The sequence below is a fragment of the Podarcis muralis genome, chromosome 5, assembly GCF_964188315.1.
Source record: "Podarcis muralis chromosome 5, rPodMur119.hap1.1, whole genome shotgun sequence".
Lineage (NCBI taxonomy): Eukaryota > Metazoa > Chordata > Lepidosauria > Squamata > Lacertidae > Podarcis > Podarcis muralis.
Window position 1 is genome coordinate 26,558,115 of NC_135659.1, and position 26,578 is coordinate 26,584,692.

Sequence of the window (26,578 nt, forward strand, 5' to 3'; positions counted from 1 at the left end):
AGAGGAAGATAGCTCATTAGCAACTTGAGCAAGGCAAGTTCTGCCTCTTCTTTATTTCACCACCTGGCTATACAAGTGGAAATGGGTCAAGATCTCAGAACTTTGCTGGGGTGGTACTTCATATGTCTTGAAACAGGTGGCATTCGTCCCAAAATTTCATGCTTGCCTTTCCCTCTAAAAAGCAAATAAAAACCCCTTTTCATATCTTAAATAGGGTCTCTTTCTTTCTTTCTTTCTTTCTTTCTTTCTTTCTTTCTTTCTTTCTTTTCCTTCCTTCCTTCCTTCTCAGTTAAGGTAATACAACAAAGCCACTGTTCCCTTAGGTGTGAATGTTAAATGCCAGAAAAGGGAAAACTTGTCTATTTTTGACCAGGGGCTCCTCTTGTCCCGTGCCTAGAAGCAATGGGTTCGAGAGGTTTTCCATTTGCCCCACTCCTTTCCCAGGGAAACCTCACTCTTTAGTGCTCAATTGGAGCAAATGTCTACCTGGAGGAAGCCCGAATTGCCATTTGCTCCGACTGAGCATTAAAGAGTAGTTTCCCCCCAGGGGAAAGCAGTGAGACAAGTAAGCCCTAGGTTTTGCAGGATCCCATAGTGCATGGATGGGAAACCTGTGGCCCTCCAGATGCTGGGACTACATCAGCCACAGGCAGCAGGGCCGGTGGACAAGGAAGATGGGAATTGAAATGCAACATCATTGGTAAGGACACAGGTTCCCTATCCCTGATATAGTGCTTCTAAACATTGAAAGGTTTAGTCTTAAATATAAAAAATACCTTAATATTGTATTCAGTTTCCATGTACTTAAGAAAATTTGCCATTTCTTTCGAGGCAGCCATTGTTGCTTCACCCTAAATAGCAGAAAACAAAGGGCTAAATTTTTCTGCAGTGTAAACATACTTTAATGCCTATAGACATGGGGTTGGGGGGAGCTCATGATTACATAAAATCAGAACAATCCTTGCTTACCCCTGTTATGTTCATCATCTGACCAAGATCTCTCAGGAAACCAACAATCTGCTCTCCGGTGACATGCAGTATTGGGAGTTTTCCTCCAATGGAGATTCCTCCATATCTAAAACACAAAGAGGACATGACCATCAATTGGTCATGGAGAACCCCACCTGTCTGTGAATAGATTGATATACTGAACATTCCCTTAAGAATAAATGTGTCTTTCTTACAGAAAAGAAGTACATTACTCCATGTTGAGCGTGGAATATAATTATAAACCAGATAACGACTAGGTTAGTCATATCATGCTATCTGTTATGCTTTAGCAAATTCTTTAGGCTTCAAAATTCAACAGAAAACCTACAGTGCCTTCCTACCTTTTCTCATTGACCCAGTATTTGCTCTTTAAGCTGCAAAAGAAAATGAAAATATTATATTCCACACCAAGTTGGGTTCTTTCAGATTGAGGGAACTGCTGAATAAAATATCTGGGGACGATGGGCTGTATAAGAGTATTTTCAATAAGAGTATTTTCAAAGCGCAGGGACATTTGGCTTTGCAATGGAATTTCCCCTCCTCATCTCCCCACAGATTTGGGGAGGACACGGGCAGGGAGGAGAGGGAGGGGAAGTTCCGTTGCTCAAGTGGAAGTACTTCATTGGATGCTGCTGAGTGTGACTTCACAAGAATGTCTAATCCTTACTCGGATGGCGAGTGATCTCACCCTCTATCATTGTTCCTGACTACCACCCATTAATCTGACCTTCATGTACAGGTACAGATGGATTGCCCAGAGATAGCCTATGCATGTACACCTGTTCTATGCTTTTTCTGTGCAGACGTTGGATGGCCATCTGTCAAGGATGACTTAGCTGAGATTCCTGCATTGCACAGGGGGTTGGAGTAGATGACCCTCGGATCCCTTCCAACTCCTAACTGTGCATAACAAAGCTTGAAAAGCTGTGATGCTGAACAGGAACAGTGGCAAGAGCATCACAACACTAAAGCTGCTTTTAATAAAAAGCAAAAACAAAGCTGCTGTGGCTATACACAAACATATTTGTGTATAACATATAGTTTGCCCTCACAACCCAATCTTGTGCAGAGTTGGGAGCAGCAAAGTTAATTGGAAGCAATGGGTTTGCTGCTTGCACACCTGGCTCTGCACAATGGTTAAGCTGTGGCCCTCCAAATATAGTTGGACTACAACTCCCATCAACCCTGACCACTGATTGATAGTTGGGGCTGATATTATAAACCACAGTTATTTTATTCAGTGTCCTAACGAATGGAGAACTGAACAGTGGGCTGGGTATTCAAAACTATTCAAACCATTTCAAGGTAATTGTTCAGAGCCTCAGTCAATACAAGCTGCCGTGGATTTGTAAAAAAAAAGTTTCCAACCTGCTTCTTATGAGGGTGGGATAGGTTTTCACCAGGAAATCGGAAATATTTCGATGAGTGAGATCCTGAAGAATTTCTGTGCTACGCTGAGCTCTCTAAAAGGCAAAGAAAAGAACAAATGGATTAAGAAAACAACTGTTAAACCCCTCATGGTTAGAATTTCGCAGTTCAGAGAGGCAGGCACAGAAAGAGGTCACACAGCAGTGATTGCTAATTTTGATTTACAGTGAGAAATGGCTCCTCTGCTGAAACCATAGAACTGCCCTGACTCTACTTGAAGTTTCAAGAAGAACTTCTGGTCTTTTTCTATATCTTGAATTCAGATCACATAAAATACCAGTGATTTGCAATCAAAAGCCAGGCAAGTTTCACTGAAGGCTACCAAAATATTTGTAAACTTCGATAAACCTCACCCTAAAAATGAATGCAAATGACACTCAAAACCCTAGCAATGAATCTTCTCGATTGCGAACTAGTGTCATTACAGCTTTGGGGAATTAAAAGACAAGAAACAACTCGGCAGCTAGCAAAAACAACCACCCATTCACGTAGTATATGAATTTAACCACAGAGTGGCAGCACTACCCTTCATTAGAAGACAAATGAGACTATGCATGAGGGTTTTTTCAAAGTAACAAAATATGACCAACAACCTATTTCAAGAAGAGTGTTGTGAAATTGTTTTTCTGCACAGCCCTGTTTTCTGGGAAAAAAGCAGATAATGAAACCTCAATGTTCAGTTTGGCAGTTGCCCAACAAGATTATTAACAAATGAATCTCTCTCTTGCAGCTTAACTATTAAAAGTGATATTACTTTTCTAAATTATCTTTACAACCATCGTGAGAGGCAAATCTCTATTCTATTTTAACAGATCAGGGCATTGAGGGAGAAAGCTTGGGACATACTCTGAAGGTGAGCCCACAAAAGCTGAATAGGATTTGAACTCGGGTCTCCCAGATCCAAGCTGCATTTCACAAGCACATTGGATCAACTCCACAAAAAGCAAATCCACAATAAGCTTGTTACACAAGGTGTAACTGAATAAGAAGAGCCAGCTGGATACAGACCTGAGGTTCACAATGGCTTGTTGTCATAACCATGGTTTAATGTTACATTTGAACCAGAATTATATAAGGATACTCAACAGGACTCCCTTAAAATCCATGTACATTTTGCTTGTGAATCGCTCCTTCATGTATTAAAAGGGTTTTCTGTATATGTTTTCACTATATGTTTTGTAGCGTACTGTAGAATTTGGTGCAAAACTGGGTTCTTTTGGGAGCTTTTGGTTATAGAAAAGTGGCTGAAAGAAACCTGCATGTTCGCAAAGGAGTGTCTCAAACTTTAAAAAATATCATAGCTGCTGCCCTTCTACTGTGGCTCCCCATAACCCCACATGCTTATTTCCACTATAGCAATCCTTCCAAGATGGCCAAATACTACAACTGACAAACTGAGTAAGTGAAGCAAATTATGGAAAGTAACACAAATGTGGGACGTGGGTGGTGCTGTGGGTTAAACCACAGAGCCTAGGACTTGCCGATCAGAAGGTCGGTGGTTCAAATCCCTGTGACAGGGTGAGCTCCCGTTGCTCGGTCCCTGCTCCTGCCAACCTAGCAGTTCGAAAGCACATCAAAGTGCAAGTAGATAAATAGGTACCGCTCCGGCGGAAAGGTAAACAGCGTTTCTGTGCGCTGTTCTGGTTCGCCAGAAGCAGCTTAGTCATGCTGGCCCCATGACCCAGAAGCTGTACGCCGGCTCCCTCGGCCAATAAAGCGAGATGAGCGCCGCAACCCCAGAGTCGGCCACGACTGGACCTAATGGTCAGGGGTCCCTTTACCTTTAAACACAAATGTATTGTAAATGCAAATTTTGGTGTTTGTGTGTGTGTTTTAGCATACTGTATTTTTTGCCCTATAGGACGCACTTTTCCCCCTCCAAAACTGAAGGGGAAATGTGTGTGCGTCCTATGGGGCGAATGCAGGCTTTCGCTGAAACTTGGAGAGCGAGAGGCGTCGGTGCGCACCGACCCCTCTCGCTCTCCAGGCTTCAGGAAGCTATCTGCAAGCCTTGCGAGCCTGGCGGGAGTGCCCACCGGGCTCGCAAGGCTTGCAGGCAGCAGCCTGCAGCCCGAAGCACGGAGTGTGCCCTGTGCTTCACGCAGATGTCCACAAGCCTTGCGAGCCTGGCGGGAGTTCCCGCCGGGCTCGCAAGGCTTGCGGATAGCAGCCTGTTCTGGGGGCTGGGGTCAGGGGAAGCTCGGGCTTCCCCCGCCCCAGCCCCGCGGCTGGGGGGGGGGGAAATAATTTTTTAAAAAATCCCCCCCCCCAAAAAAAACACACGAGGTGCGCCCTATGGGCCATTGTGCCCTATAGAGCGAAAAATACGGTACTTTCAATCCACCTGAAACCAATTCAGTGGCAACCACAGTGCTTCAAACAGGCAAATGGCAACCAAGCAGTCATTCTTACCTGTGGGGGAGGAAGTCCTCCAGCTCCCAAAGGACACTCCGGTAGCATGGTGAGTTTCTTCCAAGTACTGCATTTGCAGGATGGTGAGGGGTTCTGGGGATGCCACATATTAGTTTGGAAAAGGGCAGCTATGTTATAAGGGACAGCTGGTGTCCTCCAGGCAGTTGATGCATTAACGCAAGGGTAGTTCCTATACAAGGAGACAAGAGCACAGGTGATCTCATTAGCAATGTTAATATCAAACGGGCCATGCTAGATCTCGGGAAACTTGCAATTATATATCTCGCCTTTACAGTACCAACTGTTAAATAGGAGCAGTTTCCTTAAACACATGACAAACCCAACTCCATGTATCAAGTATAGGGCTGAGCAATGTCAGGTTTTCAACTTCATGACATACAGTATCACGAGCTAAACATTGCGCTATATCACAATGTCTGAAACAAGGATCGAGTTATGTAGAGGTGAATGGGGTAATGTTCTGGCAACTGCTACTACTTAGGAGTCTAAAATGGATCCATTTTTATTTTTAAAATATTGTTGCAACTGGTATTGTATAGTACAGAGCAACAGGGCACGACAAGAATCATGAGAGCAGTGATGACTGGCTTCATGATTTTCCCCATATCATGATTTTTTACATAGCACAGGCACACGTTGTGATTTGTGATATATCATCATGTCCAATGTTACCATTACCACAATGTGGACTTCAAACCAATTTTGGACGGTGTATCAATACATCACCCAGTCCTAATCACCTATTCTGTAACTAAAGGGCTATTTATACTACAAGCCCATACTTGTCACCAGTTAACCTGTTTGGGGCACATCTAGGCCAGGGATTCTCAAACTTTTTGAGCCAAGGGGCACATTTTAACATTAATGGAGCTGTTGTGGACACCAATAGATATTGTGGAGGCAACCCATGTGTGGAGCAACCCCAAAGTCCTTACACAGAACCTTTCCTTTCTTTGTATTTCATATTTTTATTCTCTTAAATTTGGGGTGCTTTGCTGTGTTTCTGTACACAGCACAAGAGACATGAATTCAATTGTGGGTCTGACTTTGTGGAACTCCCTCACAGCAGAGATCAGAAAGGCCCCTTGCCCTGCTGAACTTTAGGCACTTTTTATTACAGGAGGTATTTTAAGTAAATTGCATTATGCTTATTTTAGGTTTGTACTATTATATATATACACACTGCCCATCTGACTCAGTTTCCCCCGCCACTCTGGGCAGCTTCCAACAGAATATACAAAACACAACAGAACATCACACACGAAACGCTTCCCAATACAGGGCTGCCTTCAGATGTCTATGGAAGTTTGTATCTCTTTGACATCTGATGGGAGGGTTTCCCACAGGGCAGGCACCACTACCAAGAAGGCCCTCTGCCTGGTTCCCTGTAATCTCACCATGTTATTTGATTGATGAATTTATTTCATGATTGTTCTGTAAACTGCTTTGTGACCTTCTATGGTGAAAAGCAGTTTACAAATTTGGAAATAAAATAATTACACCAACAGACAAAATCCCCAGTTTTGTCACTGGTGACAACAACATTCTCCAAGATTATCACTGGCTGGGAAACCTCTGAGACCAGTTCCCTACTGTTTCAAGCACTACTGATGCCACCTGCAATTGAATAGATTAGATTAGTAGAGAGAACAAAGTGACTTACTGAAGGGTCTCTCTCTTCAAGCAGCGATTTCCAAATCCCGGTTTATTTAAGAAGGCGTCAATAAGAGAAACCATCTGCTCGCTGCCAGGCCGCTCATTACTAATGAGATTGGATGAGATTTAAGGTTATAAAAAGATGCTGACTGCAGAAGCAAGACAGTGGCGAATGAAAATCGGCTGATCACACAGGTAGGGTCAAGCCACAGGATATGTTAATGATCAACTGCCCATTGTAGGATAAGGCATACTAAGTGTAAAAGGATTATAGGAAGGACAAGGGCATTTTCGACCCATGACCAAGGCACTGATTTCTAAATGCAAAGTGAAAATCACACACGCATGAATTCCTTGCTTACAAGAAGACAATAGTTTTTGGGCTGGTTCAGAGAGTCTGTATGTATTTTGTACTGGTTTCATACAATCTTTCCATCCTGCTTTCCAGGTGGAAAAATTACGGAAATGGAGCACACACATGTATACAAGTGACACACATCAATATGGTGTGTGTGCCCACAGGTTTTTCCATGTTTGAGGTTATACAAACTAGCCATAAGTGACAAGCATTCACATTCACCCAGACATCACCTATCTGTATATTTTTGGCACTGCACCACTTAGCTATTTAGAGCAGTGTGGATGGACAGAAAAAGAAAAATATTGAGCAGCAAACCCAGTGTCTTGTTTTCATTACACAGAAGCCAAAGTATCTCAAACAAAGCAGAAATTGTACACACGGCATTTTAATGGGTCTACTTAATTAGCTAGCAACAATCCTAGAAGGTAGTGCAGTGCTATTGTTACGTCATAAACATGACACTAGCTAGCCAGGAGGAAGATGCAAAATCTAGGCTGGGAGAAAAGATCAGTCGTGATCTGAAAAAGTCTGAGAATGACTTCAGCAGCTAACTATGGACTACATTTGCATGATTTAAACCGGAATGAAGCAGCAGGGAACTAGAATCCACTCAGCAACAAAGCACCACAAGTGCTATCTAGCGAGGAAGGTCTTCTCTGACCTGAAGAAAGTGAACTGGTGCCCATAGATCCAAGGGTGGAGAGTTAAACTGGGGTATTCACCAAATGGAGGAATGATTACTGTAAGTATCAGAGCCAGCAGCACAAAGCTAGCAGGTAGAACAATCTGCAGGCAATATGGAAAATGTCAGCCACCAGCAGGGTTCACAGCACACCAGCGGTATCTAAGTACCACTCAGATAACACACAAGCGCACTGACAGTGGACACTTGTGCTGGAAGTCCACATAGGTCTGATAACACAACATGTCATACATCAAAGAATAAGAGTCAAATCCGCATTTTATAACTCATGTTTTTCTTTAATCCTCCCAAATTTAAAGAGAATGGCAGCATATGCTAATAGCATACAGTATTATGCTATAGCACATTATGCTAATAGCATATTAGTATATAACTAGAGATTATAAGAATGTAGGAACATAGATTATAAGAATGTAGGAACAGAGGAAGACCCCTCTTCACAAGTCAGGCCATTGCTCCATCAAGCTCAGTACGGTTTATAATGGGACCTTCTGCACACAAATCAATGTGCTCTGCCAGAGCTATGGCCTCTCCACATATATGGATACGTGGAGTTTTCAGTAACTATGGAATATGACTTTTTTGTTCTCAGTTTTTGTCTGTATTTGGATACCTTGTTCCCCACCCAAATCGAACTTGCTCAATTGGGTTTCTCTTACAGAAGCATCTTGTTTTCTTAATTGTATGGGATGCATCATTGACAATAAAGGACAATGGGCCACCTACTCAGGTGGCTGGCTTTGTTCTAAGATCTCATCATTTTAAAAAACAAAAACAGCTACATTCTTGGCTACTGTTATTAAAATGTGCAGCAAGTTGATAGCAGAATTTATATCATCACCCTGATGTCAATAGCAAATTATTGGAAGTACGTATGTATGCTTCTCTGGGTAATTCTGAAGACCTGGTATAATTTGTTGTAGACTGTATACACCCAATGAAATTAATTGACAGAAGCTGGCTTTAGCCTGATTTGTATCTGGATAGAACGTTTTAGGATCTGGTTTATTGGGCTGCATTTTTAAGTACAGCCCAGCGATAGGCTTATAATGTAGTGAGGTGCTTTTACAATAAGATTGTACTTCTTCCTCCCCTTAAGCCTGTTATAAATGCAGGTGTGTATAATTGTGAATGCCATATGGAAGAAACCAGGCATGCGCAGAGTTTGTCTGAGGCCCGGAGCAGGAGGCTTGTTAGAATAAAGTTATAAACTCAAACAAAAAAGCCCCCCTCGGGGGGGGGGGAGGCGCTGGCCATCTTAGCCCTCTGAAAAATGGGGGCAGTATACCGGGCTGCCCCCCACCCCACATGGGCCTGGAAGAAGCCCTTGTGACTGTAATGGAGGAGCACATACCTGAGCAAGGAAGTCTTTAAAGCTACGCGTACTGTGGTGGAATCGTTTGATGAAAAGTGCTTTGATCTGCTGAAAGGTAAGTTGGCAACCTTTGTTTTGCCTTGATCCTTTCCCACCGCTCCCATCCCCTTCCTGTGCCACAGGCATCCGAGAAGTGCCATTGGCTGCTGGAGCAGTCTGGTGGGCTCCCTCTTCTTGTCCAGCAGCACCGTTCTCCTGTGCAGCTCCTAAAGTTTGCAGATCAACAAGAAGAAATGCCCACGATTGAAGAATGGAGAACGAAATTAATGGATTATGCAGAACTGGACAGATTAACAGGGAGGATTCGTAACCGACGGGACCAAAGATTCACTGAGGAATGGAATAAATTTACAGAATATATTAAAAATATTTGTGATAATGATATAACGTTTGTAAGTTTCCAAGAAGCTCTGTAAGAAGGTTTGGTAGAAATATTGTTTAAATAATATGGTAAGATAAGATATACATAGTGCAATATAAATGAAGAAATGTGAAGATATGTAATAACTACGGAAAATTATCAGACATGTTGATGGAAGTCTAAAAGAAAAAAGACGTGTGATGAATTCCTAATGTTTAATTGTGTTATAAATTTGTTTTTATTGAAAAATTAATAAAAAGTATATACACACACACAAAAAAAGTTTGCAGATCAAAGATGCCATGCCAATTACTTCATTTACATTTACATTTTTTGCCCTGCCATTCATGAAACTGTTGAGTTTCTCCAGGGTTTGATTGTTTAGAAAACACCACTTCCAAAGTGGCATGATAATAGCGCAGCTACACTTACAGCAGGAAACATTTACAGATCTAATAGAAAATAAACTCAGCAAATGCCTACTGTACTGGTCCAGGTCTTTCCCATTTTCTATCAGTTTGTGAGCTGATGAACTACATCTATTTGATTCTGGATTTGCATCGCTATGGTTAAAATAAAAGCATGGCCCCACTGGACCTAGAACCAATGCTCAAATAGGTTCCCTAATCCTTTCATTGTTGAAGAGTGCCCTCACCATGGGAACCTCTAGAAAAACATACCCATAGCTTAAGATCATAATGGTCTGGAGTTCCCTATCCCCACCCTACCAATGGCTAGGGATGTAAAAAGGCATCCTCCTAGGGAATGGAGCTGGGACTTTCTACAGTTGCTCTGCCACTGAGCTACAGCCCCTCCCCTCTTGTTTTCAAATCAGAAGTCTATTAAGATGTGGCAGATATTTAAATCAACTTTTTAGCATGGTACTAGATGACAAGAGAGTTTACCTGCATTCTGTATTCCAGGGTCAGCCTCTGCTGTAACCTTCAAGAAAACCTGCAAGAGAGATGCATAAATATGTTCTGTGGGGACATGAGGGTCTTGGAGCATCCTCTTCCCTCTGCCCCACAGTAACGTAGGTGAAGAGCTTGAATTTACTGGAAAACAGTAGACCCTACTGTACCATTAGCTCCCCATAAATCCAGATAGGATTCTTGTTCTCTTAAGAACTCAGACACACACTTAATATTTACAAAAATCTTATTACTGATGGGGTATAAACGTCCACCCAAAATTATGAAAGAAAAGACGGGCGGGACAGAGAGCGAGAACACTCCACAAAGTTAACAACCTCTTCAAGGGGCGTGTCGGAGATCCCAAAACTGCTGAGTCCCACATCTGCCAGGGTTTCCTCCAATTCCCTGAAGAGACTGGCATATGCTCGCTGTTTGAAATTCTTACTGGGTAGAAGATAGATAAGTTCCTGACCAATACTTTCTATTAACTTGGCTTCTGGAACATGGTGGTGGATCAGTTCATTTAGTTCATTCACATCACCTGAAAAGATGCAGAACAGAGTTTGGGAAAAATGAATGGCAAATTGCTTGTTTGTTTATTTACTTGCTTCCGACCTTTCCCCAAAGGAGTTGAAGGTGCCTTCCATTGTTCTTCCCCCCTCCCCATTTTATCCTTGTAACAACCATGTGATACAAGCTAGGTCTTGAAGGTTATGACTGGAATAAGGCCATCCAGTAAGCTTCATAAATGAGTGAAGATTTGAGCCCTGGCTTCCCACATCCTAGTCTGACACAGATCATTACGCCATACTGGATCGACAATTGTTTGAATTTCAACAAGCCAGTTAGGAAGGGCTGTCCTCCCAAGATACACAGACTTACTAGAGACTAATCACCATAGGAGCCAACTCCTTGGAGCCAAGGTCCCTTTGCCCCCCTCAATAAAATATTTGGAGCCCCCGAAGTTGATGGGCATTGCCATTTGAATGGTGTGTGTGTGTGTGTGTGTGTGTGTGTGTGTGCGTGCTGCCTCTTGTGATCCATTATGTGGGGCAGGACTTACCTGCCCTCCCCCATATTTTATTCGTTGGCACCCCTGCAGAGTATGAAGAAAAACACAGGAAGATCTCCTCTGGGTCAGAAGAAGGATCCACCTAGCATCCTGTTTCCGAGGATGACACCTCAGAGAGGCCTCTTAAGAGGGGCACAAGCAAGGCATGAATGCCCTTCCCGGTTTGTTTGTCTCAGCTGCCTCTGAACATGGACACTCCATTTAGTTATCATAGTTACGGCCCATGAAGGTATAAGTAACTCAATAAACATTATCATAATGTTGTGCAATGAACAAGTCGGCCAAACCCTGTTCTCACCATCCAGTTCCTGTTCCACAGTTTCGGCTTTGTTTGTGGGCACACAGCTGGAGCAGGAACATGAGCATTTGGATCCCAGGCTGCAAGAGGTCTAAAATCAGATAAGCAAGAGGAAGGTGAACGAGGAACAAGTCACATTATCAGCTTCAATAATACGCGCTAAGTATAGTGTTTATCAGGAATGATTGCTGATCAGGCTTTCCAAATAATTGTTTTCAACCTTTGTTGAACCAGCTATTCTTGGGAACTGCTTGATACTTCGGTTGGGAGTTGGCAATTTTGTAGGCATGCCTTTTATAGTGTTCCTTGTATTTTGCAGTTCAAGGCTGCCCTATCGTAAGTCACATGCAATCGTTAAAATTACCTTCCGGACAATGGTGGAAAGGTGAGCTGTAAACCTCAAGAGGGAAAAACAAATAAATACAGAGAATAATAAGGGCTTGTGTAACCTTTGCATTCAAGTGGTACTGCAATGTACGCTGTTCTTGATTATGAGTGAGGACATGAGAACATAAGACGAGACGGCTGGATCAGGCCAATGGCGCATGTTGTCCAGCCATTGATAGCTTTATCTTCCATGAATTCATCTTATCATTTTTTTAAAGCCATCCAAATTCGTGGCCACCTCTGCTACCTGTGGCAGTGAGTTCCACTCTTCAATTAAGCTCTCCTTATTTCTGTCCTGAATCTTCCAACCTTCCTCTTCATTGCATGTCCACGACTTCTAGAGAGCCAGTGTGGTGTAGTGGTTAAGACTCGTAATCTGGGGAATTGGGTTCGTGCCTCTGCTCCTCCACATGCAGCTGCTGGTGACCTTGGGCCAGTTACACTTCTTTGAAGTCTCTCAGCCCCACTCACCTCACAGAGTGTTTGTTGTGGGGGAGGAAGGGAAAGGAGAATGTTAGCCGCTTTGAGACTCCTTCGGGCAGTGATAAAGCGGGATATCAAATCCAAACTCCTTTTCTTCTTCCAGTGTCATAAGTGACGGAGAAAAACTTTTCTCTATCCAATTAATCAACGCCATACATAATCTTATAAATATGTCTTACAGTGGTATCTCGGTTTACAAACTTAATCCGTTCCTGAAGTCCATTCTTAAACCAAATCCGTTCTTAAACCAAAGCGTGCTTTCTCTAATGAGGCCTCCCGCCGCCGGTGCCCTTCCGCCATTCGGCTTCCGTTCGTAGACCAAGGTAAGGTTCGCAAACCGGAACACTACTTCCAGTTTTGCAGAGTCTGTAAACCGAATAGTTCATAAACAGGGCTGTTCGTAAACCGAGGTACCACTGTACTTCCCCTTCTATAAACTAAAAAAATCTCAAATGCCGCAACTTTTCCTCATGGACGACCCCCCCCCCTATCATTTTGGGCATGCAAAATGATTTGAGGAGATGCAGACTAGAATTCACTGACTGGTCTAACTAATGTGAATGAACTTTCTTTATATGATATATTAAACCAGCTAACACAGCCGATTAATTAATCACTGTTAACAACCAATACATTACAAAGAAAGGTAAGTTTTCTTATTGCTCAGAAACAGCTTCTGGTTTTCACATAGGAACTTTCAGATCATGGACTTGTTTCATCATAGCATTTCTTGTTCTTTATTTTAGACTTTTAGGTTTTGAAAACACTGAGTTAGAGCTGCATAGTCTTTTTTCAGCACATTATCATCTCCTTATTTTCAGCTTCCCCTCTCCACCCAATTGTCACCCACTTTTTCTGTCCCAACATTAGAGGCCCTTCCCCTCAACTGCCCTGCGTTCTATGGTGTCAATGGAGTAGGAATTATAGAACCTCACTGGCAAACCTTCAAGGGTGCAGAGCTGGAGAGAATTCTGAACAATTGCAGACAGGAAAGGTCAGTTACCTGTCCCTAATTAATCAAGGTGCCTCTTGTTCCTTCCCACCCTTAAGCAGAATGTATACAAATAAAATGTCACTCGCAGTGTACTGTATTTGTATTTGAATATTGGGGGATGAATAATGCTTACAGGTTACTTGTGCAAAATGGTGCCAAACACTTACAGCCTCCTTTCCTCCACTGTCTTGGATGTTTTTCATCTTGCGGACTAAGGTGAGATAGAAGCCTGTGCCAAAGGAATTCTTTAGGAAAACAGGGGATCCTGAGCAGTGCAGCCTTCCCTGGGAAATGATAGCAACCCGGTCACCAAGGATGTCTGCCTCATCCATGTGGTGAGTAGACAGAATGATGGTTCTTCCTAAATGGGATCAAAAAATAGTAAATCACCTGTGAAAACACTGGCTGCAGGCCTCTTCTCTATTATATAATCAGACATTACTTAATAACCTTAGGGAGTTTAGCTTGCAAAAGCTTGACAGTCAATAACATGGGACAATTATGTAAAGCTGAGAGGCTGGGGCAGATATTCCACCCACCCAAGGGGGGGGAAAAACCATCTAAGCATTGTCACCACCACTACTAACAATCAACAACTAATCTGCTGAATTTAGCCAAAACAGATACTCAGTGCACCGCATATGCAGACCCTATAATCTGTCAATCTTTGCTGCCTTTTCATTTGAATGGGAAGATTCCTTCGTAGGTCTTCAGAAAGAATGTATAATTATTAACAGGTAGATGGAGCACAAATTGCAGCCTTAGACAGTGAGAGATCAAGCACAGTCTGCTCCGTCTGAAATTCATGGTCCTTTTCTGTGTGTACACACAGAGAGAGACTGCTATCTTTACAGCATCAAGAAGCTTTTCATCCATGAGGACAAATTACCTGAACGATACTTCAGCAGGAGGTCCCAAATGGATCGTCTGGAATACGGATCAACTCCTGAAGTGGGTTCATCTAGGACAACCACTTTTGCTTCGCCTACAAACGCGATGGCGACGGACAGCTTTCGCTGCATGCCGCCTAAGGAAAACGAGAGAGCAGCTAGAGTCAGCTAGAGGAAAGAGACTGCTCCTCAACAAGCAATAATCAAATATTTAATGTAACAGACGATTTAGCACTTAAAGGCTAACATGTAAAATGTAGGATAAGCTTTTTGTAGACCAGAGACCACTTAAAAGCTTATGCCGCAATAAATGTGTTAAGACTGCAAGGCGCCACAAGACTCCTGCCTGATTCTGATACAACAGGCAAAACTCTGCTGTTGCTTTGGGATTTCTTAAAAAGCTATATTCTGCTTTACCATATAAAATAACTCAAAGCAGCTCACAAAGAAAACGACAAAGAACATCAAAATGCAAAATAGGTTCAAAGCAAAAGCACATTTCTTCAATCTTTCAGAGAAATTAGATATCTGAGTATAGAATATCCCAGTCTCAGGAATGGCTCAGACTGTGTGAACATCACATCCTTTTCAGCCTTAGGATAAGCAAACAACATGCAGTCACAGAGGGAGAATACTCCTCTATTATGTATCAGTGAACAAAACCATATGTGGGGAAGACCCTGTTATAAAATAAAGTGATGTAGCTTCATCAGGTGGTGGGCTTCTCATGCCACTAAGAGGTGCAAAAATATCAGCTATTTAATCATGCACTCTACTTTTTACTGTACTTGTACTACAATTTTGCCAATATGTGCTGGGATGAACATGGGTGAGGTTAAACAGAGCATCTAACTCGGCCCTCAGAGGCAGCAGTGAATGGTTAATATTCAAGAGCTAAAAAGGCACACAGGACTTTGAGGGTTCAAACCTTTGGATACCTGATAAGTTTTGAGCCTCTTCATTCCTTTTATGTGGAAGGCCTATATCTTCCAGCATCATTTCCATTTCCAATTCTGCCTCCTCTCTGGTTCTCCCTTTTAGCTGGGCATAAAACAGGATGTGTTCTGCAACAGTAAGGCTATAGAAAAGAAACAGTGCTGTTTTAAGTTGGCCAAAAGAGACAAAGCATGTTGCACTATTATACTGTAGAAACATGACGCAAAAGCTTCCACCCACAGAGAGCTGAAGCCAGTTTGACAGAGAGGCCTCTGCTGTAAGCTCATCTGGTACAAGGTTTCTGAAACGTTTCAGAAGCCTGCCAACCTTGTTTATCCAGAGGCGACATAAGGGAAAAGGGAATACAGTACTATAATGTCAGAGCTAAGCTTTTCTCTAACCACTTCTGTCTACAACCTGGAAGATTTTGTGAGGGGGGGAAGAAGTAACAGTCCACTGGAAATGCAACATCATCATAGAAAAAGTTTTGCAGGTTCAAAAGGGGTTGGCTCTCTTCTTCCCTCAAAATGGTAACAAACACCCACAAACTCACCTCCGAGTTGCAGAATGATATAATCCTTTTGAGAATCAGTGTTGACATTTTGCCTAAGTTCATTCCCCCGAGTGTGAATTATGGTCCTAACTAAAGCCTAAATAATCATCACCGAGCAAAACTAACACAAGCATACTTTTATGTTGGGTTGCTTGTATCAATGTGTGTCTGCTAGGCGAACAGAAGACTTGCATCAGGTAGTCAGAACAATTGCAGCCTTTCAGTTGGGAAACGCATTACTTGGAAGCAAGTTTGAAGCAAATCCCTGGCAGCACTTACTGATTGAACAAGATGTTGTACTGAGGGCACATGCCTAGACTCTGCTGTATGGAGTCCAAGTCTGTCTGGATGTCTTTCCCACCAACCAGTATTGTTCCAGATGTAGGTGGAAACAGACCGGTGAGGATAGACCTAGCCAAACAACATGAGAAACAGGTTTATCAATAATTATACAGCTGTTATTTACAAAATAATAAAAACAAAGCAATATCAGATAAAGTTGAGATAATGTCCTAGGGCACCACTAGGCGGCGCTTTTGTCTATAGACGCGTTTTGGAAAAAATGCAATGCAAATCTAAAGGCGGCTTTACAGATCTGCTTGCTGGATCTAAACTTAAGAATGAATAAGAACAAGTCATACACACATGCACACATTTATAGGGGGAGAACAGCATTAAGTCATTATTATTAGTTCTGCTAAGCTATATCATTAAAGGGATACTGAAAGAAAAACGGTTTAAGTTTTATTTTTGATAAAAACTATCAGAATATAACGCTCTGTTTTTTCTTTCACAAAAGGCTTTACATGAGATCTGAGGAGGCTGTAGGCAGAACCTGAAACACTTGTAATACTGAGACAGTTTTAGTCAAAAATTAAATAACTCGCATTTTCAAATGGAAGTTTATCTGTTCCTTGCAAATGCAACTCTTGGAAAATTAAAACAAAAACATTTCATTCTGGCTCTGCAACTGGAAGTAAGACTGACTGGGCCTAGGATAGGAATAAAAAAAGTAAAGGACCCCTGAGAGTCTAGTCATGAACGACTCTGGGGTTGCAGCGCTCATCTTTCAGTTTTTTGCACCAGTCTGCATTTTTTAATGAAAAGTCACCTGTGAATATCTTCTAATATGCACACATTTGTGTGCAATTTTGCCTACTACAGAAACCCGCAATTTACACGGTTGTTATATTTTTAGGTATTGCACCTAAAGCCAAAATCGCATATAGTCAAAACACATTGGATTTCCAAAGTCACTTTTCCTGGAACCCTGCCCTCTTTTGAATTATTATTATTCTTTTTTGCCATGCACATAAAACTAAATGCTAACATGTTGCTAACATGCACATTTTATGCGCTCTTTGATCTAGAATAAATATAATATATATTTTTGGCACACAGTGCTTGGATGAATAACTACATTGCAAAATTCAGAGAAGTGTGAATTTTGAAGGATGGCTGTGTTTTCAGTTCCTCATTGTTTTGGAAAGGGCAAATCGGGTTGTATCACCTTAAAATGTGAACCACATCTAATTTCTCCCCCATCTCTACCCTTGGAGTGGCGGCACTCAGGGGGTGGGGGGACAACAAGCAGGCACAGGATAGGGGAAGCAGCCTTTTTCTTGCTGATCCTCCCCCCTTTCAGCGCTTCCCACCCCTGAATTCCCCATTGATCTTGTCAAACATGGGATGGGGCACACACATTTGCAAAGATAATGTCTGTTCTAGCCAAAGAACAGAACCCAAGAGAACATAATGTGCAGCTCATATTGCAGAAAACCCCCAAAGTACAAGCAAAGTGACAAGAAAGGAAAGATGGAGCAGCTCTGCAATGTCCACAGTTTTTGAAAAATTGACCTGGCCACAGCATATAATAGCTACTCAGGAAGAAACCTGGGGGCAGTAGAAACCAAAAGCCAAGGAAATGTTTGTCCAGACCCCTGAGAAACAATGCACCTGGAACTCTCCTAGGCCCGAGGGGCATATCAACTTTGCTGACTTCATTGCTTTTTCAATTCTTTCAGACTAAAGACTCCCCGTCTCTCTGAGCATATTTAAGAAGACCTGACCCCAGGAAAAAAATGCTGCTCTTCCAGAGAGACATCTGCTTTTGCTTCTCCTATTACTTCCACTTTTATAAGATAGGCATTTCCTTCTCCCGAGGTCTTGGAATCATCCCCCCACCCCCGCACAAGCCAATGTGATCACCGATAAGGGTAATCCATGTTTATAATTCACACTAGTTAAGATGAGAGAGTAAGAGCAATCCTCTGTAGGAAACAAGATGATTACCTTCATTTTAAACAATATTTACTGCTGTATCTAAAACCAGAACCGCTCCAGGAAACAAAATATATGGCTATGTAAATTTACAATACATGCAGAAATTAAAATAAACCCCAATACCTAACTATGTGCCTGGGCTGCAAAGCAGAACAGGTTATTAGGAGAGTTGATTAAATGGACCGAATCACTATGACAACAACAATTGGCATGCAATTTAGAGGGGAACACACACACACATATGCACACCCTCCATATTGTTCTTAGCTATGCATACCCAAGTATAATTGTCAGCAGCAATAAGCACTTAAGGTTGTTGTGCCTATCTTTTGAGCCACACACAGAGAATTTCAGTTTTGTTTGTGAAATGAAGAACCATTTAGTGAAATTAACAGGAACTAGCATCAGAGTAGAGAGATAAATGCAAGCTCAGCCTCCTGTCATCTCTAGCGATGTTAGTGAATTTTGTAACTACTTGGCTCAGCACATGACCTTGTCCATTTTAGAATGCTCAGCTTTATTATGAATTGAATACCATTTTCCTGAGAAGTTCTTCTCTGGCTCAGAACGTTAAATGAGATTCTGCTGACCAAGCACCCCAAACCCACTGCATATTTTTTAAAAAAGTTTATGTTCATTGCTTACTCTTCACTAATCATGTGATGATTACTGCAAACTACCAGATCACCTGATAAACAAAGAGCAGTTTGTTTAGTGAGAATCTATGAGGGTCAATCACTTTCCTTGATTGTTCTTTACATGCATTTGGTTGTGGTTAGTGTCCCATATCTAGATGGAAACCCCTCTCTTGTTCTCAGGTGTGTTTGTTGGTGATGATAGTGGCAGTGGTTGAACTTTCCATCATGGCTGATTCTCCACTGGGGCACAGGAAACTAAATTACAGTCTCAAGGCCAAAATGATCACACCTGCATACACACCAATGCCAACATGACAAGTCTGCAGAGAACGCTTAAAAAAATACACAAATATTTTCTGAATACAGAGACTACTCTGAACCACCGGGAGCTCACTTATCAGTAGTTTACCCTCCTCCTCCATCCCACACATACTACCTGTAGCACTTCATTTCAGAAAGTGTTTGCTGAGGTTACAGGTGTGAAATGTATCTTCACTCTTCAACTCTTATCTGTAACTGGAGTTTTACAAGCCACACCTACTTTTCCCTCCCTCCCTTTTAAAAAAGGGCATTACAACCTAGTTTTGTCTTATTGTCAGTGAACTAAAATTATGAATATAACTTAAGAATAATAGCAAAGGTTGCTATGCATAAAACCTGTACCTGGGCAAGTATAGTGTGTGTGTGTGTGTGTGTGTGTGTGCGCGCGCACACGTGTGTGTATGCATGCAATGTTAGTATATAGCATAAGAGGCCAGCATCTTGATGAAACTAAGCAGGTCTGGATCTGCTAGGTGCCCGAATGGGTGGCCACCTGGAAACTGTGTCTGCCACCTTGGGTTCCATGATGGAAGGAAGACAGAGTATCAAGTGCAAGAAAAAATATATATGGAATTAGCAGCATGATAATCTTATCTCAGACTGACTCACATAGTGGTTGTCTTCCCAGCTCCGTTGTGGCCAAGGAAAGCAGTGATCTGACCCTCATAGAACGTAATAGTCATTTCGTCAACAGCTGGCTTAGAGCAACCGGGGAAGATCTTCACCAGTTTCTGAATACACACGCCTGGGACCAGACCAGAAGGCTCCTCTTCAAAGTGCAAGTTTGCTTGAAAGAAAGATTTTTTTATATATTTAAAAAAAAATAATGAAACAACTGCAGAGGTGGGCTGTAGAGGTGTGTGACTACAGCTCTAAGAAACACAGCATATTATAATTATTAGAAGAAGCAGTTGCATTGCAACACATTCTGGTTCACCGTCCCCCTAACAGTACACATTCCCCCCCCCTGGGTTGCATCATGGTTAGCCCACAAAGAATTGGACCTGCAGTGATTTTTGTAGAAACTGTCAGGTCCGAGCTAACAATAATGGTCATGGGCATTTGTTGCTGACAAAGCTTTCATGGACCTTCTACCACACTGAGGATCGCCCTTGGCCATTACGAATATTCATATTAGGACTACTTTAAATTGCTCCATTTGCCGGTATAGCCAACTATGTGGTAAGCTGAGAACAAAGTCAAAATTTCTGATAAGAGACTTATGAGAAGGTAATTTCTGACAATTCCCCCTCCCAAACACACAAAGGGCATTTTTTTCCAGCCACCAATTGAACCCCCCAACCTCCCTGAGGGTGCGGGGGAGCGCAATCTGCAAACTGACCAGCAACTGTGCACAATAGTTCACTACAGAGTCACGTTCATGGCACAGAGCAATTTAAAGTGGCCTCTTATGGTGCACAGGAGAAAGCAGCAGGAGGCCTTTATCAGCAGTGACAACAAAATCTGGCATGTAAACAATCCATCTGTCCACTTGAACAACTTTCTTTTTTCCTTATTCTACTCCTCCCCACACAAAAAAGGGAACAGAATGAGATCACCAGAGTTTAGAATAACATTGTTTTCTTTTTGTCTTGGTGGGAGAAACTCACCCTTGTGCAGGAGGAAAGATCAAGGCCTGGGTTTCCCACTGAATGCAGACCATCCAGAAGACTGAGCTCATAAGACTGCCATTTTAAATGCCACCATGGGGACTGTTTTATTTTGCTTAATTCTGGGCCAAAGAAACAGCCTTTGAAGTAAACGACCCCCTTGGGCATTTGAAATGATGTAAATCAAGAGCCTTTTGACTTGTGTTTATCCAAGTTACCTTAAGATTTGCAAGGGGAGTTTCCATAAGGGTTTGCTTACTTAACTTTTCAGAATCAGAAGAGTTATGTTAGGGTGCAGTCAACACAGTCCAGGCATGTCCCTTTCTACTAATAAGGTATTGTTGAGAAATGTATGTTACTTTCCTGCCCTATTTTTTTGTCTTTTAAAAAAAACCTTCCTTCCACTTTCAGTCTGAAGTGACCTAACAGGGCACAGGTTTACAACCAGGCCTTCATGCGGGCTTCTGATGGCATATTCAACATTCAGGTTTGGTGGGCAAAACTTGGAAGAAGAGAGGCTTGGATCCATCCTATGCTCCCAGACTCAGGCTGACATAGCAAGGCACCAGAGTGCCTTTTCAATCACATATGATAGGCTGGAGACATGAGAACACAAGATGTTTTGTGCATACATTTTCAACGCAGGTATTTGTGTTGGTGGAACATCAGTATATTTTTAATTTAAAATTCATTACTTTTTTTTTTGCAAGTAAACAAGGAGCACTGCAACATGGATAGCTAGTTTTAGTCCTCAGTCATCTGTGCAGGATATTTTTTAAGTTTCCTGACACTACTGCTGCATAAAGTCCTTGGATTTAATACTACAAAGATATATGAAAGTTTCCAGGACATGGATTTAGCTTTTCCCCATTTCAAATACAATAAAGGAAGCTGAGAAGAAATTCAATTCAATGGATCCTGAATTATGTTCTTTTCAAATCTGTGTTTTTTCAAAAACACATTCATCACACAAGCTGCCTAAAGGTCACAGGTTAGAAAAGGGAATGTCAGTTATTTATTCTAAGGCAGGCCAACTTCTGCAGAGTTTTGGGACTTGCAGGAATCTGGGGAATAAGCCAACAAGGTGCTAGGAGGAGATATGGTAAAGAGTTCTTTGCTTCTTGACAAGCTAGATCTTTTTGAAGGAAGATCCCTGCTTTCATTCACCCATCATCACACAGGATGAACCCAAATGACCTGGGGTTTCATTCAATAAGTTTGAAAGAATGTGTGCTCGTGCTCAGTGCTTGAATCACCAACTTTTCACCAAATGCAAAAGCTCCAGTTCTGCAGAAGGTGACTCCCTGTGTCCAAATATTGCTTCAGAAGGTCAGCTTGCACAGCAAAGAGAATCAAGCAGAAGTTCCACCCCCCCCCCGGCCTGTAGCACATCAGTGTACACACTATGTTTGAATGCTGACCCATTTAAAAAGGTTTATAGATGTCTGAGAGGAAGCTAGACTGAACTGTTCACCCTGATTGTGCTAGTTTTGTATGCCAAGCTCCAATGAAGAGTTCTTCAGACTGTTTTGTTGGAATTGGCCCTCCTGGGACAATAAAGTGAGACGCCTCTACTCTGCCACACCCACCTGGAGCTATTCACACACCACCACATAGGCAGACAAACGAACTGGCGACAAAGAAACACATCAAAGTTCAAATGTATAACACAAAAAGAGTTGCGATTACTCCGCTTCTCTCTCTCCTTACTAGTCATTTCATCTTTGCCTTTTGCCTCTGCCTCAGGCTTCCCCTGCTTGATGTACTCTGGTTTCCTTTTGTGTTTACATTTGTTTTCTTTACCATCCTTCTTCAACGGGCTGTCTGTCTGGGTTTTCCCCCTGTCGGGTTCGTCAGCCATGGACTTTCTCATCTCTTCTTCTTCAGCCTTCATGTTGACGCTGCCTTCCTTCTCTGAACCTTTGTCTAGGTTAATCAGAAATCAAGTCATTTTTAAAAGGCAACCACTGCTGTCAGTCTTGAGTACACACTACACCTTTATAGCACATTTGAAGCATACTTCCCCACTCAAATAATTCTGGGCATTGTAGTTTGTTAAGGGTTGCTGAGCAGTGTAACTTTTTGAGGGGTAAACTACCATACCCATAATTCTTTGAGGGGGTGGAAAGGTAGCTTTGTGAGGGATAAACTACAGTTCCCAGGATTCTTTGGTGGAAGTACTGTGATTTAGACGTGCTTTCAATGCATGGTGCGGATGTGATCTTAAGTTTCATTTAAACAGCAACATTTAACAGAAGACTCATGTGTGTGGGTGGGTGGGTGGGTGTGTATCACGACCACCAGAAGGCACATGCCTAAATAGTGAAGGCCATTTGGTTGGGTATAGGTCTTTTAAAATACATAGAATTGTTAAGTGAACTACAAAACACCAGGAACTTCTTGCCCCTTGCCTAACAAAGCTTAAGGAGAAGCATTCTGACGAACCAGAGCAGCGCACGGAAACTCCGTTTACCTTCCTGCCAGAGCAGTACCTAGTTATCTACTTGCACTTGATGTGCTTTCAAACTGCTAGGTAGGCAGGAGCTGGGACCGAGCAAATCTTTTTTTTTACAGCTCTTCTAGAGGACTAGAACCTTAAATGAGAGATTTTAAAACTTCCCAATAGGAAGTTTTGTTCCTAAATCACAATGACTGCAAGTGAGACTCAGAAAACAATATTAAATTAGATGCGATTCTTACTACTACAGAGTGTTTCCTATTTCACTATGTATTGTGTTCACAGAGTACTTACTGCCTCAGTGATCAGGGTGTGCTTTGCATTCCTGTGATGTTCAAGTCCTTGCTCTGTTAGCTTATTACACGCAAGTGGCAAGGTGAGCCAATCCCTTGCCTCATCTCCCAGTGTCACAGCACTTCTTGCATTTTCCCTATCAGTGTATTTGTGGCCACTGTCCCATGGTAGGAGGGGGCACCTGCACTGATACAGGTTTAACACAGGTGTTTTATGGGCTGCCAGCACATGTGTCGAATAACCGGGTGAGGCCGTAATACACCAGGCAGATGGTGATTCTAAGGACATGACATGGATGCGCTACTCTGTTGTTAAAAGATTTAAAGCAGCCTTTCTCTGCCTCGGGTCCCCCAATGTCGTTGGACTACAACTCCCATCACCCCTAGCTAGCAGGAGCAGTGGTCAAGGGTGAAGGGAGTTGTAGTCCATCATTATTCGGGGACTGAAGGTGGAGAAAGGCTGAACTGAAGTTGGCAACATTTTTAAAATAATGCCTTTCAGTGGGCTTTGCTGATGCTCTCAACATGAAGATCCATGCTGCTATTGCTGATTACTTGTTTCATTTAGGATTTGCTTCCTAAAACAGATCCCAGAGCAATTTACAGGAAAAGCATATGAGCAATTGTATATATAAAAGCAATGACATATATGGAAAAACAAACGAGAAATGTTGAAAGGACAAAAGAGAGGATCAAACAGTTGTGCGCTAATTTCTAAGTCAGGACTGTGGGCTGGATGTGGCCCTCCAGGCTTCTCTACCTGGCCCTTGGAACTCTCCCCAAGCTTCACTCCTTATTAGGCCTGTCTCGCACCCTCCTGGAGTGTTTTTGCTTTACTGGATTATGTCCTTTAACTCTGATAATGGCTCTTCCTTGCCTGGGTGGAGGAGAGTTTGTTGTGTGAATGCATGTAGCCTACTGCACAAAGGTAGCACTTGCATTAATTGTTCTGCCCACCTTACCCCCACAACCCATCAATGCCTTAAAAAGCTTTGCCTAAATCTTCCTCGTAGTATATAGCCTTGCAAGGCTGCTTTGATATGTGGCATCCTGGAAGCTGGAAAACAGAAGCAATGTCAATAGTAACAAACAGATGCATCCTCTGTTCTTCTGAATTCCTCTCACAGGACATCCAGTGGGAAAGCTGTACTTTCAGCTGAGAATGCAACAAAAGCAAATCCGCTTCCAAGAGGGGCAATGTTGCTGCCCCTTTTCCCGCTCTGACCCTAGCATGTGCCATGACTGGGATGGTGCTGGTGGGAGAGGTTTCAGGTTGTTTGCAGAGGGGATTAGCCTCCTGCTGGCCCAGAAGTACCTTCATCTGCTGAGAACCAGATTCAAACAGCCTGTCATAGCCTGTGAAGTACTATGGCAGCGAGAAACAGAACAGCCATGCAAATAACAGATTTTCTCCTCCTTTCTCTGTAGTATAGCAACTGTTTGTCACTGTGGTTTTGTGGATTCTGGAATGAGTTGTTTATGCATCTATTCCAGGCACTTGGACTCACAGTAGTGATTTCAACATCATTGATAATTCAGTGGAGCTGGATGATTGGAGGTTTTTCTTAATGAAAACTAGTTTAGCACCCTTAACATGCACGCAGATCCAGCCAGTTCATACAATCCAGAGTATTCTTCATATGACCATTCCCAGGGACCCAATGGAGGACATAACATCTGACCAGGTTCTTCCTTGGATGTATCAGAAATCTGAAGAGGTGCTGTGTCAATGAGATGTTGCTAGGAAGTTAAACCCAAGCCAGGAATGCAGATACATCAGCACCTTAAAGGTTATCAAATTTATCATGGCATATGCTTTGCTAAATGAACGCAGTATCATCCAGTTACAGGTGTGTGTGTGTGTGTATATATATATATATGCATGATTTCTCTCTTTTGGGGGGGGGGGTATAATTGTAAACCATGAGGTCAAAGGGAAATGAAATGTAGAAAAGCACAAGCGATGGTAATTATGTTATTAACAGTGGTAATTCGGGGAAAAACAAATACATCCAGGCATTGATATGTCAATTAACACATATAATGTGCTCAAAATCCTTTGTCTCAGTTCAGTCGATAAGTGATAGCACTGAACCTCTTGGTGTGTTGTAATTCAGTGGTTTCACAATGCAGTCTTCGTTTGACGTTCCTTTGCTCCATTGCTGGCCATGCTAAAGCTTGAAATTTTCACACTGGCTTTTCAATATCGCGGTTTCTGATGTCAGACTTCTGCCCATTTATTCTTTTGCAAAGAGGCTGGCCTGTTGCAGAAGGGCTTTCTAGCAGATGATGGCATATATCACAATGGAAGATGGGCAGAGTTGGCTCTGATCCCTGTGTCTGCAGCTCCATTTTGTGACCTGTTGTTGCTGTTTTAAGGAGGGAGGCTCTCTTTAACCAAGTACATGCCCACCTCCAATGGAAGGAAGTGCAGTTCTCCAGCATGGGCTCTACGTAGATCACCAATGATACATTTGAAACTACATGTACAAATACTCAGGTTCACACTTCATACATCTGATGAAGTTGGGCAGTAGTCCATGAAAGCTTATGTCATAACAAATGGTTTGCTTTTAAGATGCTGTTAAGTCTCTTGAAGGCTTTTGCTAAAAATGCAGGGAACAAGTCTGCCTCTATGTATCTTGGATGTGTGGACCAGTTCCCAAATGGTCAGGATGCAAGAACACGCCTATCTCAAATGGGCTGAAGCATATTGCCTTTCTATTATGCATCTCTTGGTAGATGCGAGAGCATCCTTCTCCATGTCTGTAGAATTCTGCTCCAGTCTCAGGTTGCTGCTGAAAAAAGGCAGCATCAGAAAGAGAGGACCTGGATCTTCCAACATATTTGCGTTGAGAAAATAGATATAATAGAGTAAAGGGAACATGGGTCGTCTTTGAGTATCAGGCTTAGTTCAGACCACTTGCAAAAGCGTTGGTCACATCTGTTTGTTGGACCAGTTTTAGCCCTTGTTTGGGGACACGTCAGAAGTATGGTTTCACTTGGGGTGGGGGGCAGAAGGAAAGGGAGATTACAGAATATTTCCAGGAACAGTGAAATGCTATACCTGATGTTCAGAGTGACTCCAGTGCCAGCTCAGTTAACATCAGAATCATGCTACTTCCTTCAGCAGTTGTCATA

The 26,578-nt window shown here is 42.4% G+C and overlaps 1 protein-coding gene and 2 long non-coding RNA genes across 3 annotated transcripts in view; 2 read left to right on the top strand and 1 right to left on the bottom strand.

Moving 5' to 3' along the window:
• ABCA4 (ATP binding cassette subfamily A member 4) overlaps positions 1-26,578 on the bottom strand; it is a 94,691-nt gene that overhangs the window by 10,658 nt on the left and 57,455 nt on the right. Inside the window, exons 19-35 of the mRNA XM_077928451.1 lie at positions 22,397-22,612; positions 19,686-19,863; positions 16,114-16,245; positions 15,284-15,423; positions 14,345-14,482; positions 13,623-13,816; positions 11,592-11,682; positions 10,557-10,762; positions 10,213-10,261; positions 8,926-9,152; positions 7,530-7,654; positions 6,515-6,613; positions 4,831-5,020; positions 2,359-2,453; positions 1,332-1,364; positions 970-1,075; positions 777-851 (exon numbers count right to left, since the gene is read on the bottom strand). Of these exons, the coding sequence (XP_077784577.1) occupies positions 777-851; positions 970-1,075; positions 1,332-1,364; positions 2,359-2,453; positions 4,831-5,020; positions 6,515-6,613; positions 7,530-7,654; positions 8,926-9,152; positions 10,213-10,261; positions 10,557-10,762; positions 11,592-11,682; positions 13,623-13,816; positions 14,345-14,482; positions 15,284-15,423; positions 16,114-16,245; positions 19,686-19,863; positions 22,397-22,612 (2,294 nt within the window). The remainder of the gene's footprint in view (positions 1-776; positions 852-969; positions 1,076-1,331; positions 1,365-2,358; positions 2,454-4,830; positions 5,021-6,514; positions 6,614-7,529; positions 7,655-8,925; positions 9,153-10,212; positions 10,262-10,556; positions 10,763-11,591; positions 11,683-13,622; positions 13,817-14,344; positions 14,483-15,283; positions 15,424-16,113; positions 16,246-19,685; positions 19,864-22,396; positions 22,613-26,578) is intronic.
• LOC144327767 (uncharacterized) lies at positions 1,041-3,575 on the top strand. The gene is made up of 2 exons (XR_013392867.1): positions 1,041-1,247; positions 3,231-3,575. It is a non-coding gene; the product is annotated as an uncharacterized LOC144327767 (long non-coding RNA).
• On the top strand, positions 6,576-9,575 carry LOC144327766 (uncharacterized). Its single transcript, XR_013392866.1, has 2 exons — positions 6,576-6,702; positions 9,069-9,575. It is a non-coding gene; the product is annotated as an uncharacterized LOC144327766 (long non-coding RNA).